This window comes from Hevea brasiliensis, chromosome 5 (assembly GCF_030052815.1).
Source record: "Hevea brasiliensis isolate MT/VB/25A 57/8 chromosome 5, ASM3005281v1, whole genome shotgun sequence".
Lineage (NCBI taxonomy): Eukaryota > Viridiplantae > Streptophyta > Magnoliopsida > Malpighiales > Euphorbiaceae > Hevea > Hevea brasiliensis.
The window spans coordinates 40,644,574-40,664,598 of NC_079497.1; the positions used below are offsets into that span (position 1 = coordinate 40,644,574).

Below are 20,025 nucleotides of genomic sequence, written 5' to 3' on the forward strand. Positions count from 1 at the left end.
TTTAAGTTCCCAAGAGAAGTATTGGAGATATTGGAGAATCTTTTACAAATCTACAAATTTTGAACAAAAAATTAAGTAAAGTTTAGTATTTTTTTTCCACTTAGAATGGCTTAGTCAACCAGTTTAGTTGTGGGAGGCAATTGTTTACATCAAAATAAATTAATAAATTAGTTATTTTTAGGCAAAAAAATTAATTTAATTAATTTTATTTTATTAATTTGATTAATGAATGGCCTAAGATAATTATTAGATAAATATCTGGAGGAGTTATCTAATAGTTGGAAGTTATTAGTAGTTCTAAGGAGTGGACAGATAATCATTAGCAACTGCAGAATGTAAAGGTAGGTCTTTCAGAATCTTCCAGTTATTTACAAGGATAGTTATAAATGTCATATGAACAGTAATGTGAAAATCCCTAACAACTCAATCAAATGATACAAATCACACTCTAACAGTTTTTTTTATCTTTATTTTCATTTTCAAAACTTTTGTATTTAATTTTAAGCCATATTCTCATTTTATAATCAATTAAAACGTCCTTTCCATTTCGGTTTACTTACCTTTAATTACTTATGAAATTGATAAATTTGTTTATGGTAGAGTTTGTTCCATTTGATTATAGAAGGAGTGCAAACTAGGCAATATATTCAGAATCTGACATACTAGCAAATCATAAGTTGTAAGACAGCTGATATTGTTTTCCAAAAGAAATAATTTTTTCTTAATATTTTCATAATTAAAATATATCAAATTTAATTTAAACTTAATTTATAATATTATTTAATTAATATATATTAGAAATATTTTTCAATAATATTTTCAGGATAATATTAAAATAATTAATTTTATCTTTAATTGTTATGAAAATTTTCCAAAAAAAACATATGACTGTTTATTTATTTTTTTATTTAAATTATTACAATATACTTGGCACTGATGTACAGCGCATGAACACTAATTATCGAATGGGGCTTAACAGGCCAACAAAGGACTTCGTTAGAGAAATAAAAAAAAATCCTTAATTAAAGTCCTTTTTTATCCTCATGTTTTTAATATTAAAATTATTTTTTAAATAACAAAAAAATGAGAAAACAGTTTATGAATTTATTGAGTTAACGAAAAAGGTGATTAGTTATTTTTCTATTAGTTCAGTTATTTTATTAAAAGAATAACTAAAGAGGCTGATTTAACTGTTTGAATACGTATATATTAGCTGCATTTTAACGGTTAGAATCAAACATTCCGCGAGTGAAGCCGGCGGTCCGAGCGAGTTTAACGACACTATAGTCGTATGCACAACACCGCCTAACGTCTCAGCCTTTACCACGTGTAGCTTTTCCATCTGGCAGTGTTTGATTGGCTCTCATTTCTCACACATCCCATGTGGACACTTCTCCACGTGTTCTACCCCTATAAAGCACACAAATATTCCACAAATTTCATCAGAGTTCCAGTTCTTCTGAACGTTCTCTCTACGTTTCTCGTCAACCAAACAGAACCAAAAAAAAAAAAAAAAAAGGGAAAAAAGAAATCAAAGTCACTCCCCAGTCATTGTTTGATAGGGAATGCGATTTTTGCACTTCTGGTCTTCCTCTTTGCCTCTTGAAATTTCTCTATTGATTTCCTTTACCATTGAAGTTTCTCCAAATGTCTGTTTGTTTTCCTAGAAAATAGTATTGCAACAGAAAAAAGCGTTTCCTAGAAAAGAAATTATCTAGCTGATGTATTATTTCACTTCTTTGAATCTAAAACACTGCTAAAAGTTTGTTTTTAAAAATTTACCTTTCCTTTTTTCTTTCAATCCAAACAGAGCTACATTTACCTTGCAGGCATTTTTCACTAACTTTTTTCTTTGTTTGCCATTTGCAGAGAAGGATTGTTCGCTTAAAATACGCAGATACAGGATGAGGTCGCTGCTTTTCAAATTAGGGTTATTCCTATATTTGCTTTCGTTAAATCTAATCCCTTCGCAATCAGCCGTATCGAGCATAGATCTAGGCGCAGAATGGATGAAAGTAGCTGTTGTGAATCTAAAACCAGGGCAAAGCCCAATTTCGATTGCAATCAACGAGATGTCTAAGCGAAAATCCCCTGCATTAGTTGCATTTCAATCCGGAAACCGCCTACTCGGTGAAGAAGCCGCTGGAATCATTGCCCGTTACCCTGACAAAGTTTATTCCCAACTCCGTGACATGATTGGGAAACCCTACAAGCACGTCAAGTCATTTCTAGGTTCAATGTATTTGCCATTTGATGTTGTGGAAGATTCTAGGGGCTCTGTGGGGGTAAAAATTGATGACAATGTGACTGTTCATGGGGTTGAGGAGTTATTGGCCATGATTTTGAGTTATGCGGCCAATCTGGCAGAGTTTCATTCCAAGGTGACGGTGAAGGATGCGGTGATCAGCGTGCCACCGTATTTTGGGCAGGCAGAGAGGAGGGGTTTGGTTCAAGCTGCGCAGCTGGCTGGGATTAATGTGCTTTCTCTTATAAATGAGCATTCAGGTGCAGCTTTGCAATATGGGATTGACAAGGATTTTTCTAATGGTTCTAGGTATGTTATATTCTATGATATGGGGTCGAGTAGTACTTACGCCGCCCTTGTGTGTTACTCGGCTTATAATGCCAAGGAGTTTGGGAAGACTCTGTCCGTTAACCAATTTCAGGTACATTTATATTCAAAATAGCTCTAGGTTATCGTTTCAATAGTCCAATAATGTGCGTTTGTTTGTTCGTTTGTATGTGTGTGTGTTTTCTTTTCTTTTTTCCTTTTTTGATAGCATTAATTGCTTCGGATAGCAGCAAAGGATTCTAGTGACATGTTATTTAGAGGATCAGCTCAATATGAAAAAGAAAAAAAATGCCTCTATGAATGTCATACTCAACATTTTTGCAGGAGGTATAACGGCTCCTGGGGGGAGGTTTGGGGGGCTATAGCCCCTCGTTGCACCCCTTATCTGTCCCTAATGAAGAGTTTTACCCTTTTTCGTTCAATTGGATTTATGATATGATAGCACGTGTATAGTAAAATAGGAGATAATGGAAGAAATAGCTACAAACACAAAATATATATTATATGGGCGACAAAGTGGAAACTTCTAACTTAGTCTTTGCCAGAAAATTGGGAGTTTGGTTTGTGAGTGGTACACAATTTTGTTTAAGTGAAGTGAAATGAGTATCTCAAAAAGGTTAATGTTTTTAAGAATTCATCGAAATGCACTTTTAGTTGTATGTTTTTGGCATTAAGACATGCTGGGATGCTGGATTGGTAAAGAAATCATTAATTTTAGAGTTCTTTTTGGGCTGTCCCTTTTAGTTTAAAATTACTCTTGCACATCTGATTTGATTCATGTATGGTTGATGTTTTTGGGTTACTTTCTTTCGACTTCATTGCAGTGGGTTTTTTTTTTTTTTTTTTTTTTTCTCTTTTATTCTTTTTCTATGAGCAGTTATTTGGGTCCATCCTTATGTGTATCTCTACTGTATTTAATTTTCACATTGTAACTTACAATAACACCAATACTACATTAATTTAAACTGCTTTTTTTTTGGTGCTATTTCAGTCTGATAGCATTCTTGTTTGCTTAATATATCTGCAGGTTAAGGATGTTAGATGGGACCCAGAACTTGGAGGGCAAAATATGGAAGCACGATTGTTGGAGTTCTTTGCAGATGAATTTAATAAACAAGTAGGAAATGGTTTTGATGTGAGAAAGTCTCCTAAGGCAATGGCTAAATTGAAGAAACAGGTTAAACGTACAAAAGAAATCTTGAGTGCCAACACAATGGCTCCAATATCAGTCGAATCTCTCTATGATGATGTGGACTTCAGGTATGTTGACTCTGAAGAAGATTTACTGCCTATTTCTTTCTTTTTGGGGGAGTTGGGGGGTGGAAGAGGGCAAGGAAGAGGTTTTGGTGGGATTAAAGACATCTGCTGTTTAGCAGTTGATTTAGATTATTATTATAATGCAACAAAAATGATTTTCTTGATGCATTTATATATTCATTTCAGGAGTACTATAACACGTGATAAGTTTGAAGAGCTATGTGAAGATTTGTGGGATAGATCTCTTATACCTCTAAAGGAAGTGCTTAATCTTTCAGGGCTGAAGATGGATGAAATATATGCAGTAGAGCTTATAGGAGGGGCTACCAGAGTGCCCAAGTTGCAGGTTGGTACTATCTATCTTTATCAATCTAAAGAACATGCCGTGGAAAAAATATTGCCCATGCAATCATTGCATAACTTCTATAACAAATTTCTTCCGCAATTGGAATTTTTCCAGTTGATTTCTCAAATAATTTAGCAAAATTATTTGAAGAGTATTTGTTTATTCATCATAAGCAACGCATCATTGGTCAGTGACAATTCCAAAACCGTACTCTGGCAAGACTTAAAACTAGATGTGTATAACTGATCAGTTCGATTTTGAACCAAATCAAACCAAAAAATCAAAGACCTGAAATACATTTTATGGGACACCAAACCTAACTAAGAAAGCCAATCTAACTGAATCAAATCAAAAGAAATCGGTTCGGTTTTAACCTATCGGTTCTTCTGCTATATTCCATTTCTTTCCTTGATGCTTGACAGAGTTGGAATACAAAAAATCACTCATAAAGTTAGAATTCATAAAATTTATCTCCCATTCAACATTCAAACTAAAATTTTCAACATTTCAAATCAAAATTTTGACATCAAATTTCAACAAACCCATTTCAACAATTGCAAAATCCCATATTTTCTATTATCAAAATAAAAATTTCAACAATCAAACCCTTTTTATTTTCCAAGCAAACTCAGCAATCAAACAAATCCAACAATCATAAAAACCCAAATAAATCCAAACAAACCTAGGTTTCAGGATTGCATGTCTTTGCACTTTTCCTCCTGTCCTCTGTTTGCTGCTGAAGAGGCACACCTAGGGTATATTGTTGCAACAGACTTTGGCACTATATAGAACCCATGTTAGTACAGTGGTGATGGGTAGTTTTGCTTGTGCTATGGACCTGCGAGAGTTGGAAATGCGAGGAGTGGGCGGGCATGGGGCTGTGGGTACAAAAAGAAGAAGAACCATGGATTTAAATCACGGTCGTGGCTGTGTTCGCAGTTGCGGTCCCTCGTAATAGAAGCAAGCTTATGATGGCCATAATGTAACGGTAACAGCTTATCGCTGCGAAAATTCTTTTGAAAAATTCGCAAAGTTCATGGAGGAAATGGATATTTAAAAATACAAGTAAAAATAAGATGTGCAACTAAATAATAAGCATAAATATGTTAAATAAAAACATTAAATCCATCATTCTTAGACATCATTAGCATTAATCAATTTAAAACAAAAAAACTATATATTGATAGTAAAGAACCAACATTATAATTACAAACATTAATGAATCCTAAAGTTTCTTTAATGTTATTTTCTAATTACTAATGTATTTTACTAAAATTAATTTTGAAAATAGTTCAAATTAAAAAAAAAAAATGTATAGATCGGGCAAACTAATTCTTCATGCCATAAATTTAATAAAAAAACCTAGCATTGCCATTGAACATAATTTTCTTCAACAAATAAGCAAAAAAAAAAAAAAAAACCTAAAAAAAAACTCATCTTTTGCAAGCTATATATGTGTAGAACTAGAAAGATAATTTATGATCTTAACTCGCTAGTCGATGATCTTAGCTTAAGAAACAAGAAGTGAAAGACTTGTAGAAAGATGGAAAATTAGATAGAAAGTTGAGAGAGAGTGAGACAAGCAGCTTAAAACTTCCCAAATCAGCAGAAACAAAGCATGAGGAAGAGCTATTGCCCTCATTTGGAGAAAGACAAGGTGCGGTAATGGACCGTTACTATTACTTAATGGTAAATAATGGCCGGTATCGTTATGTAAAAACCGCTAAGGCCGTTATAGGTGCATTTTTTATGTTGCTTTTAACCAATGAGTGTAATGATAGCAGGAGGTAAAAAACTTTTAAATAACGGTTGTTACATTATTTAAAACATAAGAAGAACAGCGAGTACCAAGGAGGAGAGAGAGAGAGAGAGAGAGAGAGAGAGAAGAAGAAGAAGAAGAATTAGGAAAGGAAGAAAAATTAGGGGGCAGATCTGGTGTGGGTTGTCTTTTTTGTAGTGTGAAAACTGATATGAGAGGGATTAAGGTAGATGGGAATTAGGAAAGGAAGGTTGCCTTCTTCTAGCGTGAGAACTAGAGGGATTGGGAGAGACTACACTTAAAATAAAACAGCTATATAAGAGTGAAGAAAAAAATAGCACAGGAGGTTTAAAAGTTTACTTGGTTTGGTTAGTTCAGTTATTTTAATCTCACTATCCAAGCTGAACCAATTAACCAATTTTCTTCAAAAACAATAGCCCAAATTGAACTGATAGACTGACAAAACAAACTGAAAAACCAAATTAGATTTGTTTGCTTTTTGGGTTAAAACCGAAATCTCTCACCCTACTAAAACCAGTACATATTTTGTTCCAATATATATATGTATCTTTTAAATAAAAGGAAAGCAAAGCACAAAAAAAAAAAAAAAGGAAAGATAACTTTGGTTTATACTTTAGAGATTGTTGAGAATTATGGACCCAAGAGTGTGAGTATCAAACTGGCAAGCTATACATTGAATTAGGTTTGAGACTAGGCTTCCCATCACTAAAATAACTTTGGTTTGCCAACACTTATTTGTCCTTTAATTTTCTTATACATTATTGATGTGGACTTTTTCCCACAAGTGTTATTCCAACACTCCCCTTCAAGTTGCAATCAAGACATCCGATTGACACTTAAAACTTGAAACTGAAATACTGCGGCAACACCGGGATATTGAACTGAAACTAAAACTGGACCCTAACCTGCCTTAATACCATGTTGAGAATTATAGACCCAAGAGTGTGAATATCAAACTAGCAGGCTACACGTTGATTTGGGCTCCCCATCACCAAAATGACCTAAGCCATTTTGGTTTTGTTTGCCAACACTTGTTTGCCCTTTAATTTTCTAGTCCACTACGATGTGGGACTTGTTCCCAAAAGTGATATTCCAACAGAGATCATGCTATCATGGATAATTTCAAATTTTATTCATTAGCTTTTAGTAGCTGATCTCTAACATTGATGGTTTTGTTGAAAATTTCATCAGTAACCCTTTTGAAGCTGATTTATGATTAATTTATTTTATATCAAACCTGCATATGCTGGAACTCTTCTTCGACATTTTTTATTCTATTTTTTCAACTAAAAGAGCCTGTTTAGGATAAATCACTTTATCTTCAAACCAAATGATCATCTCATCAAATCTTGCAGACAAACATTTCATGGATTTCTTCTGTATGAATATAGATAATTATCTGGCAGTGGAACTCTCATAGTAATTATGGTTTCCATGTGCAGTTTGAATGAGTTTTTCATTATCGGTGCCCAATTTTTATTTTCCCAATAATATCTGCCTTTAAGCTATAATTTTTTCCAGAAATACTTACAAGTTAATTGCATACCATGCATAAGTTGCAAAACACTTACCTCTATGTTTGCCGCTACCAGCAATATGTCTTTTCAAATGTTTGTGGGCATAAGATTTATGGTTGGTTGATATAATTGCATGATAATATCATATTTCCTTTACATAGTTGGAATAAATTCTTTTGGTGTTGATTTCATAATTACTGATATGAAACATTTCGTCATAAAAATTATATAATCTCTGTTATTGACTTTCATCAGTTCATAGAGGCAAAATTTAAAGAATTTTTATTTTTCTTAATTGCAGTCCAAGATCCAGGAAATTCTTGGAAGGAATGAGCTGGACAAACATCTGGATGCTGATGAGGCTATAGTTCTTGGTGCAGCTCTGCATGCTGCAAATATAAGCGATGGGATCAAGTTGAATCGCAAGCTAGGAGTGGTTGATGGCTCTTCCTATGGATTTGTGGTTGAGTTAGATGGGCCTGATCTTCTGAAAGATGACAGCACTAGGCAGTTACTCATGCCGAGGATGAAAAAACTCCCCAGCAAGGTAAATAGCATTTTAATATTAATCTTTGTGTTGGAGCATGTTAATAAAATCTGTAGTGCTTGAAGTCAGGTTGTGAATTTGTTGTCTGAGATGGTTAATAAGGGGTAGAAGAAAACCAATTTGATATTTCAGCTTTACCAAATATTATTTGTGTTCACTAAATCTATGTTTACAGATGTTCAGATCCATTATCCATGACAAAGATTTTGAAGTTTCGCTTGCTTATGAGACTGAATATCTTTTACCTCCTGGCATTATCTCTCCCATATTTGCTCAGTATGCTGTTTCTGGTGTGACAGATGCCAGTGAGAAGTAAGTTTAGAAATGCTTTGAATCCTATGTGGATATCTACCTTGCTTCAATGCTTCTATGTTATTGCAATATTTTTTCCATGCAAAAATTCTGGATATTATAATTTTTTTCGTCAATGTTTCAAAGTTCAATCCTACATAAGTATAATTTTATTTGTTCTTTATGTTGTCTAGATATTCAGCTCGAAATTTGTCCTCCCCCATCAAGACAAATCTGCACTTTTCTCTCAGTCGAAGTGGAATTCTTTCTCTGGATCGAGCAGATGCTGTTATTGAAATATCAGAATGGGTGGAAGTTCCTAAAAAGAATCTGACTGTAGAAAATACAACTGCTACCTTTGCCAATATATCAGTTGAATCTGGGGCTACAAATATTAAAGAAGAAAGTACTGAAAACCTGCATTCTGATGGTGGGATTGGCAACACATTAAACTCTAATGTTGAAGAACTGAGTGCTATTGAGCTGGGTACAGAAAAAAAGCTGAAAAAGAGGACATTTAGGGTCCCACTGAAGGTGAAAATACGCTGAAAGCCTTGAGACTTTAATTTGAGTGCTAGAAATTTCGCCTGATATAGAGTATTGGTTTTCCACCATTTTCTTTCCTTCTGTTGTTTACTCCCTTTTATTTTTTGTAGATTGTTGAGAAGACTGCAGGACCTGGAATGCCTCTTTCAGAAGAATCCCTAGCTGAAGCCAAAAGAAAATTAGAAGCACTAAACAAAAAGGATGCTGTGCGGAGAAGGACTGCTGAGCTGAAAAATAACTTGGAAGGATATATATATTCTACTAAAGAAAAGGTTTGAATTTTCTAGGCAATGCTGACTACTTATCTATTAATATTGAAATTATTTACATTTCTGGTGTTGGCACAGTTTTGGTTATCTTGAATCTACTAGGTGTTTCCTCCACATTTACCTAAGAATGTTTTACTGTCTGTGCATTAAGGTTTTTTTATTCATTATTTTTCTATTTGTATTGTTTAATAGGAATGGTTAGCTTTGTGTTTCCTTCAGTTTTTTTATTGATAGCTTTGTCTTTACCAGCTTGAAACCTTTGAAGAGTTTGAGAAAATATCTTCCCATGAGGAACGTAAATCTTTCATTGAAAAGCTTGATGAGGTAAGCCTTCCTCTTTTTTCTTTTCTTTTGTTGTCTCTGTCCTTATTTCATTCTCTCTCTCTCTCTCTCTCTCTCTCTCTCCTTCAAATGTTTGAGAATTTAAAGAACATATTGTCATTCTTCAGGTCCAAGAATGGCTATATACTGATGGTGAAGATGCTACTGCTACTGAGTTTCAGGATCGCCTGGATTCATTAAAAGCTATTGGTGACCCTATATTTTTCAGGTATGACCTAATTTTAGTTGTAGTTAGGACTAAGCTTCTGCTGAGATTAGCATGTTTTTTTTCTAACGTGTTGTAATTTATGAATCTCAAGGTTGGGTATCCAAATTAAGTTGTTCCAGATGATAAATGTTTTGTTGCAGGTATAAAGAGCTTACTGCAAGGCCAGCAGCGACTGAGATTGCTCTAAAGTACCTTGGTGAGCTGAGACAGGTACATCAAATAGGTCAATTAAAACAAAATCTTTTATGCCAAAATTTTTTGTCAGTTATATGAGAATGATGCAATTTAAGGATCCATTTGGATAGTTGTGCATTTGAAATGCTAGTGGATTTAGTTGTGTTTCAAGTGAAAAGTTATAAAGCACCAACATAATGTCATTCAAATAACCATACTTTTTAAATCTTCATCTATGTCTATCCAAAATTCCAAATGGAGTGTGTATGTTCTTTTTTGACAGAAATTGATACATGCAAGAAGAAAATAAAAAAAATGTTTAAACACTTGAGAAACTCAGAATCATGGCCTTGATTTTATATAAAGCTTATTTCGCAAATTATTGAATACTTTGTAGTCTTTACAGACCTATGCAAGCGTTGGGGCTGTGCATGGTTCTTGGGGTATTGAATCGAATCAACAGGAATCGTGTCAAACCGAAGTTATTTTGATGCTTTAGTTTAGTTTTAGTTTTTCACTAAGAACCGAATTAGAAGAGTACCGAAACTGAATCGAAAACTGAATTTATACTTATATTTTTCTATTTTTTTTAGATGTATTATATACTTTCAATATGATTATATATTTATATATGTATATATAATCATTAACTAAATACAATATAATATTATATTTTATTTCTCTATATTTTCTTAATAATTTTAGTTATAAATACATTAAATTACCTTATAATTTTTAATTATAAATATACTGTAGAAAGAGATGATTCTCCTTAATTTCAATTAATCTGTACATGGGTATATATATACAATTGATTTCGATAATTGTGTTCTACTAATTAGGAAGAAATCCTAAATAGGAATACAAAATACAGAATATATAGAGAGATAATATAGCGATTGACTTTCCATAACACTTCCTTTCAAGTTGGAGCATAGATGTTAATGATGCTCAACTTGTTATAAATGTAGTCAATCTTAGTTCCATTTAGAGTTTTTGTAAAAATATTTCCTAACTGCTTTTCAGTTTTGATGTGTCATGTTGAGATAATCTGTTATTCAATTTTTTCACGAACAAAGTGACAATCAATCTCAATATGTTTGGTCCGCTCATGAAACACCGGATTAGGAGCAATATGGAGAGCAGCTTGATTATCACACCACAATTTCGCAGGCAGGGAGGTCTTAAAACCTGTCTCATCTAGTAATTGAAGTGTCCACATTACCTCACATACTGATTGTGCCATGGCTCTGTATTCAGATTCAGCACTAGATCGAGAAATACACTCTGCTTCTTACTTCTCCAAGACACCAAATTTCCTACAATAAAAACGCAATATCCAGTAGTTGACCTCCTGTCAACCTTAGATTCAACCCAATCGGCATCTGAAAAATATTCAACATTCAAATGCCCATGATTACCATATAACAAACCTCTTTCTGGAGCGCCCTTCAGATAACACAAGATTTGTCCCAAGGCTTTCCAATGAGCAACAGTTGGGGGAGACATAAACTGACTTACCACGTTAACGGCATAAGCAATGTCAGGACGAGTGACTGTAAGGTAGTTCAATTTTCCTACCAATCTCCCGTATCTCTCTGGATGTTCAAACAACTCACTATCCCCTGCTAACAGTTGTAAATTTGGAGTTATTGGTGCACTGCAAGGCTTAGCACCTAATTTTCCTGTCTCTGTCAATAGATCGAGGACATATTTTTTTTGAGACAATTATAATGTGTTATCAATTATACATTGACTAGTATAATGACCATTAATTACAAACAAATAGGCAATCATTATTACTTATTTTTGTTTATTTCTTTCATTGCTATAATTTTTTTTATCACTATCACCACCCATAAGCTAGCTATTGTTGCTACCACCCCTATTGTATTATTACTAACCTCAAACTTTGCCGCCACCAATTCTACTGCATTACCATCACTGTCACCGCCAACCAATTAGCGCCACCACTACCATTACACCACCTGGCGACTATCACCACCAGTGGCTCATTGCCACTGCCACTACCACCACAACCTGGTGATTACCACAACCTAGCCACCACTGCTACCACCAACACACCACCACCACCACCCGAAACCTCTACCACTTGGACACCACCTGTGACACCCCTTACTCGTCTACAGTGTAGCCGAGCAAGTTATGCCACTCAGTGTGCTGGAGCACTAATTTATATTTTTATTACAATTTATCCCTTTTAATTCATTTATTTTCAATTTTGATAAATCTGAATTTATCCGTAAATTTTACAGAAAATCCGGCAAAGTGCCGGTTGTAAATTAGAAAAACAGTTCTTCTGAACCTGTTTAAAAACGCTTCCAAAATAATTTCCAAATCCAAACTCCATTATACACATTCAAGTCAATCTCAAAATCTCAATCTCAAATCACAATACTATTTTCAAAAACCTTTCTGTTCACTTCATCACTTGAAGTATATTCACAAATAATTCTCAACATTTCATTTATCAACATACATTATGCAGAAAATCTCAATAATATGAAATTTCATATATTTACATTAATACATAATTACAGGAGTTTATAGTTACAATCCAAACTAATACAAAATGCAAAAATACAAAAGGGTCACTTATAGTCCTAATGTCCTACCATATGTAGTGCAGATGTGAGGTGACTCTGGACCCCGGATGCAGCTCTGAAGGCTCACCCCGTCTGATGTCTGCTGGGCTCCCCAGTTAGGTCTCCAGTACCTGCGCGCGGCAAAAGCGACGCGCTAAGCAATTCTGCTTAGTGGTGACAATATAAAATAAAATAAAATAAAATAATTATGCAGAATGTATAATTTCATTTTTGGGTAGACTTAATTTTTAGTATTATTTGCAGTATTATTCACTTAAAATTTGGTAAGGTTTATTATCATTGCCCGAGTAACCCATACTAGTTGACTGGACTGGATAAACGGGTAAACTGGCATTGGGTACTAAGTATCTCGGACCATCACACCATCAGTCACATTGTGTCTCCCAGTGTGCAACATAACAGCTAATAAGCTGTAACAATTATCAGGGTTAAAACCCAAGTATATCAACTCAAATAACATAGCCAAAGGCTATTATGTCACAGAATGGCATGGGAGCCATGAAACATAGAATGGCATGAAGCCATATGCAGTACTGCTAACAGAACCCTATTGGCATGCCAAGCTATTCAAACCAATCTTGTTAGGTATACTAGGACATTTCACACTTTTAAGTTTCACAATTTTTGGAATTTAAGTTTTAGTGTTACTATTCCATTCATTGGTCAACAAAAATGTTGACTTTTGCATAGGCAATAGGTACATTGGTTTTAATATCATCAACATACCACATTTTGCATTCAAAATTTGTTGGTATTGGTTGTCAATACCATTTCTAACCTTAATGTTAGTTGGGCAGAATTTTCACTTTTTATGCCTTGACTTTACTGTTCCATTGGTCAATTTTGCAGTGGGGATTTGGCAAACTGATCAACATGAAAGTTGTTCCTTATTTTGTCTAGTTGCGTTTCTTTTTTTGAATCACTCCATTTGGAGTTTTGTAGCTTAAGTTATGGTTCAAAAACCACAACTGGCCGGATTGAAATTCTGTCCAGAATTTCTGGACTGACCATATCTACAGTGCAATGAATAGTGACTGCAACTCACGTTTTGAATATGTTCTGGTCATAATTTGGGTTAGGTTTCTTCATGAAAGTTGTTGGTCTATATCTCAGCTTGTTGCTGGTAAAATTTCAGGTCAATTGGACCTTTCTACACTGAGTTATGGCCAAATGACCAAACACTGTTCATTTGGTCATTTTGCCTAGGCAGACTGCAGATCACCCGGATTAGGGCAAGCTTTGGTCCACTTGTTTTGGTTTTATGGGCATGGTTTCTTCACCAAAGTTGTGCCATTATGTGTCTAGTTTCATGTCCAATTGGCCTTGCACCAATTGAACCTTTACAATTCAAGTTATGGCTGCCCAAATCTGCTGGACTCAAGTCCAATTCTGCAGGTTACTCCCATTCTGCAGGTCAGTCTAATGGCAGCCACACCAAACCCAAATCCCATCACTCAACACACTTCATTTTTATTTAAACAAAACTAAATGGTCACTAATTGACCATTAAAACCTATTTTCATCATCACATGGTCAAAATCCCATTTCTCCACCCCAAACCCTAACTCACACATTACCATTCATGCATTTTCATTGCATTTCCTCAATCCACTTACAAGATGCACATTAAGGGCAGCCAAATAACCTTTTAACTTCATTAAACTCATCACAAACAAACCCTAACCATGGCTGCCGAAAATCTAGGGTTTACATACAAATGGCATTCAATAATTTTTCTTTGTAATTTACACTCATTGAAAGTCCTTAACATGAATTTAAAGTAAAATTCATGGTTAGGTCACTAATCTCTATGGAGTGAGATTTTCCCACTTGGTAAAGTTCTTGTTTTCCTCTTCTTCTTGCTCCCAAAAGAATCACCAAGGTGTAAGAGCAAGTTTTTGTGTTGACAATTAGGGTTTTTGGTGGAAGAAAGCTAGGGAAAATCAAGCTTGAAAAAATTTGTTCATGGTGGCCATGGCGGAGGGGTTGACGTCAAGGAGAAGAAGAGAAGAAGGTTTTCTGATTTTTTTTTTCATCTTCAGTCCATTTAGTTACTTTTATATAAAGTTATGCCATGTGTCAAGATTGGATTGGTTGATAGATTTTTAATGACATCATTATGATGTTATAAGTCCATTTTCCTTCATTTACTCTTCATTTCTTGTCTATTTAATTGCAATTAAATTTTTAACAACATTTAATCATATTTTATGTTATATAAATTATTTATTTAACTGGACTAGTTGGCCAAAAATCATCTCTGAAGACGAAATGATCAAAATGGGCTTAACGGGCCAAAATTGTCTGTACCGATTGAAAAATTTTTTTAAGTATTTTCTTGGCATTCTAATGCCATAAGAACCTCTATGACCCTTCTCTGGAGTCCCAAAAATTATTTTATAAATTTTCCCCCTGGTTTAGGGCTTCTGGTTGCGAGAACCGCAACTTCTCACTAGGTTACTTATCGCTAGGGCACCGGCTCATTTAACTTGGTTGTATTTTATTTCTAAAATTTTTCCTAAATTTTTCTTATTAATATTTGAGTTAATTATGGTTCCTCACTTTAGTTTAAATATTTTCCGGACGTTCTAGTTGTCTGGACCGACACCGGTCACCAGAACAGTAGACTGTACGGACTAGCTAAAGTGAGGATGTTACAACTCTTCCCCCCTAATAAAAATTTCGTCCTCGAAATTTACTTGATGCAAACAGTTGAGAGAACTGTTGCCTCATCATCTGTTCACTTTCCCAAGTTGCCTCTTCAGTGTTGTAGTGCCTCCAAAGCACTTTCACTAGTGGAATTTGTTTATTTCTCAGTTCCTTCACTTCCCGAGCTAGGAACTGTATAGGTTCTTTTGTATATGTCAAGTCCGGTTGGATTTCAATCTCTTCCATGGAAATGACATGTGAAGGGTTTAAGCGATATCTTCTCAACATAGAAACATGGAATACATTGTGAATTTTATCTAGTTCTGGTGGTAAAGCTAGCCGATAGGCCACTGGTCCCAGACGTTCAATGACTTCATATGGGCTAATGAACCTAGGGCTTAACTTACCCTTCCTCCCAAACCTCAGTATTTTCTTCCACGGTGAGACTTTGAGAAACACTTTATCGCCAACTGCATACTCTATCTCTTTTCTCTTCAAGTCAGCATATGATTTCTGTCTATCTAAGGCAACCTTCAGGTTAGCTTTGATTATCTTCACTTTCTCCTCAATCTGTTTCTACTAGTTTATCTTCGCCCAATTCAGTCCAACACACTGGGGTTCTGCATTTCCTCCCATACAGTGCTTCATACGGAACCATTTGAATGCTAGCTTGGTAGCTATTGTTATATGCGAATTCTGCCAGTGGGAGATATCTATCCCAACTCCCCTCAAACTCAATGACACAACTCCTTAGCATATCCTCCAGGATCTATCACATAATTCACACTGTTACTATCATTTCAATTTATTACTTGCAAAAATTCAATTAGTTCTTAGGTTTACCTGGATTACTTGTTCTGACTGTCCATCCGTCTGGAGATGAAAAGCAGTGCTAAAACGGAGTTGTGTGCCCAAGGCTTCTTGCAACTTTTTCCAGAATCTCGATGTAAACCTTGGGTCTCGGTCAGATATGATGGAAAGTGGGATTCCATGCAGTCTAACTATTTCACTGATATACAATTCTGCTAGCTTCTCCAGTGAGTAGTCAGTCCTAACTGGCAGAAAATGTGCTGACTTCGTCAATCTATCCACTATCACCCACACCGCATCATGCTTCTTTTGGGTGAGAGGTAGACCACTAACAAAATCTATAGTGACCCGGTCCCATTTCCATTCAGGTATGCTTATAGGCTGTAGCAATCTTGATGGAACTTGATGTTCTACTTTAACTTGCTGACATGTCAAACATTTAGCCACATGGTCAGCTATATCCCTCTTCATACCAGGCCACCAATAATGAGGCTTCAAATCATTATACATTTTTGTGCTTCTCGGGTGCATGGCATAAACACTAGTGTGTGCTTCTCTCAGAATACTAGTCTTCAGTTTCCCATCATCGGGTACACACACTCTTCCTCTGTAGTACAAACACCTATCTGCTTTCACCTCGTATTCAATTTTCTTTCCCTCTGGAATTTTATCCACAATGGCCATTAGTTTTTCATCTGCCCTCTGCCCATCTTGTATCTGTTGTAGCAGGGTTGGTCTCACTTGCAACTCAGCCAAAATAGCTCCATCTTGAGCTAAGACAGACAGGCATTTAGTGATCTTAAAGCTGTGATGGACTTCCTGCTCAAAGCATCAGCAACTACATTTGCCTTTCCAGGATGATAATCTATTACACAATCATAGTCCTTTAGGAACTTAATCCATCGCCTCTGTCTAAGATTGAGCTCCTTCTGGGTTGGCAAGTATTTTAGACTCTTGTGGTCTGTATAGATGTAGCATTTTTCACCATATAAATAATGCCTCCATATCTTCAGTGTGAAGATAATTGCTGCTAACTCCAGGTCATGAGTAGGGTAGTTCTGTTCATGTGGCCTTAACTGCTTGGAAGCATAGGCGACCACTTTCCCCTCTTGCATCAATACACACCCTAGCCCATTATGTGAGGCATCACTGTAGACCACAAAGCCTTTTCCCGACACTGGCTGTGTTAACACTGGTGCTTCTGTCAACGTAGCCTTCAGTCTCTCAAAACTGGCTTGGCACTTGTCGTTCAAGTCAAATTTCACATTCTTGTGTAACAACTTAGTCATTGGAGCAGCTATAAGAGAGAACCCCTTCACAAATCTTCTGTAATACCTAGCTAGCCCCAAGAAACTTCTGACCTCAGTTGTATTTCTGGGAGGCTTCCACTCCATCACTGCTTCTATCTTTTTGGGATCCACTCTAATCCCCTCAGCTGATACTATGTGTCCAAGGAAGGAGATTTCACTCATCCAGAAGTCATACTTGGACAACTTAGCATACATTTTCTTTTCTCGTAGAGTTTGCAGAACAATCCTCAAATATTCATCATGTTCTTCTCTGGTCTTGAAATACACCAGAATATCATCAATAAAGACCACTACAAACCGATCTAGATATGGATAGAAGATACGGTTCATAAGGTCCATAAATGCTGCTGGTGCATTTGTTAACCCAAACAGCATCACTACAAATTTATAATGCCCATACCGGGTTCTGAATGCAGTTTTTGACACATCTGTATCCTTTACCCTTAACTGATGATACCCTGATCTGAGATCAATTTTTGAAAATATACCAGCTCCTTTCAACTGATCAAACAGATCATCGATTTTGGACAATGGATATTTGTTCTTCACAGTTACTTTGTTCAACTGCAGGTAATCAATACAAAATCTCAAGGTTCTATCCTTTTTCTTCACAAATAGCACCGGAGCTCCCCATGGTGACACACTGGGGCGTATGAACCCCTTATCAAGCAACTCTTGCAACCGAGTTTTCAACTCCCTCAATTCAGTGGGTGCCATCCTATAAGGAGCAATGGAAATAGGTGCTGTACCCAGCATTACCTCAATAGCAAACTCGACTTCCCTTTCTGGTGGTAAACCAGGCAACTCTTCAGGAAATACATCTGGGAAGTCTCTTACTGTGGGTATATTACACAGGTTTGGCTTAGCTTGTCTAGTATTAACAACGTGTGCTAGGTAAGCTTCACAGTCTTTTCTCATCAATCTTCTTACAACTGTGGCTAAGATAACATTGGATAGGAAATCTGTCCTTTCACCCACAATAGTAATCTCATTACCCTCAGAAGTTTTCAGAGAAATCCTCTTCAATTTGCAATCAACTATTGCCTGATGACGTGGCAACCAGTCCATACCCAAAATCATGTCAAACTCGTGGAAGGACAACTCAATTAGGTCTGCCGAGAATTCATGCCCCTGAATCCTCAACGGGCAACCTTTATACACTTTACTCACTACCACACTGTGGTCTAGTGGATTTATGACCAGAATGTCTTGATCACTCTTCTCTACTGGAACTCCCCTCTATATGGGTAGTTTGATGCAAATGTAGGAATGAGTGGATCCTGTATCCACCAATGCATGTACAGAAGTATTGTAGAGGGAAAACGTACCCCTGATGACATCCGGGGCATCTTGCTTCTCCTGAGCTCTGATGGCATAGGCCCTGGCAGGTATCCTAGTGTCTGGCCTCTCAGCTGACTCGGATGCAGGCCTCAATGATGGACCAACTGCCTTAGGTTTACCGGGCTTCCTACCCCTTTGTGGTGCAGGAGCAGGTCTGTCAGTTTGTGTTGGAGCAACAGTAGTAGTCCTCTTCGTACAATTCTTGATCTGATGTTCTGTCGACTCACACCATAAGCATGCACCAGTCACTCGCCAACATTCCCCCTTATGCCACTTCTGACAGTACTGACAAGCAGAAGATGCAGGGGCTGGTCCCCTAAACACGGTCCCTGGAGAGCTGCCCATTGATGGTGTGGATTGGCCTCTCCTAGGTGTGAACTGTGGTCTGGGCCCCTGAGACTGGCCCTGACCCTGTGATGGTCCTGAACTCTGAGTAGGAGGACCCTTACTCTTCTTGCTGGGAGCAGAAAATGTACTGGACTGACCCGGACCCCTCTTCTACTGTCTTTCCCTTCTATTTTGTTCATTGATTTTGACTCTTTACACTTTTGATGCTGCTTCTACCAGTTTAGCAAAATCCGTGATCTTCAGTGCCGTGATCATGATTTTGATATTGTTATTGAGCCCTTTTTCAAACCGTCTGCACCTCTCTGCCTTTGTAGGAGCTATCTCCCTCCCATACCGGCTCAGTCTGACAAACTCACATTCATAATCAGCCACTGACAACTGTCTCTGTCTCAAACTGATAAATTCCCTTATTCGCTCTTCTAAATACACTTTGTTAATATATTTCTTCCTGAACTCTGTGAGGAAGAATTCTCAGGTGATCCGTTCAGGTTGCACCTCACTGGTTACTGTGTCCCACCACTAATATGTATCATCCTGAAGTAGGGACACAACACCCACCAGGTTCTGCTCGAGGGTGCAATTTAGCTGTTTCAGCACTCTGATGGTTCTATCCAACCAGTTTTCTGCGGCCATGGGATCATCCTTCCTCTTCCCAAAGAAGTCCACAGCCCCATGCTTTCTCAATTTCTCCAAATGAGATTTCTGTGGTGCTGGTGGTGATTGTGGCTGTGGTTGTGGTGTTTGAATTGCCTCCATCATTTGCCGGTAGAATTCAGTCATTTGTTGTAATAGAGAAAACTGAGGTTGGGCAGGTGCCTCAGTTGCTGGTGGAGTAGATTCAACCCTGCCCCCAGATTCAGCCCTTGGTGGGGTACGACTCTCCACCTCTTCCTCAACTGCTCTTTGCGAAGTAGGATCCATATTCTATTCAAAATAAGAAAACAAACAGATCTGCATCAGCGTCACCTCAACATTTACAAATGCAATGCAATGGTATGTACTCTATCTAGGCCCAGAAACGCCTAAACCGATGCTCTGATACCACTAAATGTGACACCCCTTACCCGTCTACAGTGTAGCCGAGCAAGTTA

At 36.6% G+C, this 20,025-nt stretch overlaps 1 protein-coding gene across 1 annotated transcript in view; it reads left to right on the top strand.

Annotated features, from left to right (window-relative positions):
* Positions 1-1,434: 1,434 nt before the first annotated feature.
* Positions 1,435-20,025, top strand: part of LOC110670721 (heat shock 70 kDa protein 17) — a 59,899-nt gene continuing 41,308 nt past the window's right edge. The window contains exons 1-11 of the mRNA XM_021832880.2: positions 1,435-1,585; positions 1,870-2,666; positions 3,600-3,832; positions 4,016-4,175; positions 7,774-8,019; positions 8,195-8,331; positions 8,505-8,844; positions 8,967-9,128; positions 9,375-9,449; positions 9,575-9,675; positions 9,816-9,885. Of these exons, the coding sequence (XP_021688572.2) occupies positions 1,905-2,666; positions 3,600-3,832; positions 4,016-4,175; positions 7,774-8,019; positions 8,195-8,331; positions 8,505-8,844; positions 8,967-9,128; positions 9,375-9,449; positions 9,575-9,675; positions 9,816-9,885 (2,286 nt within the window). The 5' untranslated portion in view covers positions 1,435-1,585; positions 1,870-1,904. The remainder of the gene's footprint in view (positions 1,586-1,869; positions 2,667-3,599; positions 3,833-4,015; positions 4,176-7,773; positions 8,020-8,194; positions 8,332-8,504; positions 8,845-8,966; positions 9,129-9,374; positions 9,450-9,574; positions 9,676-9,815; positions 9,886-20,025) is intronic.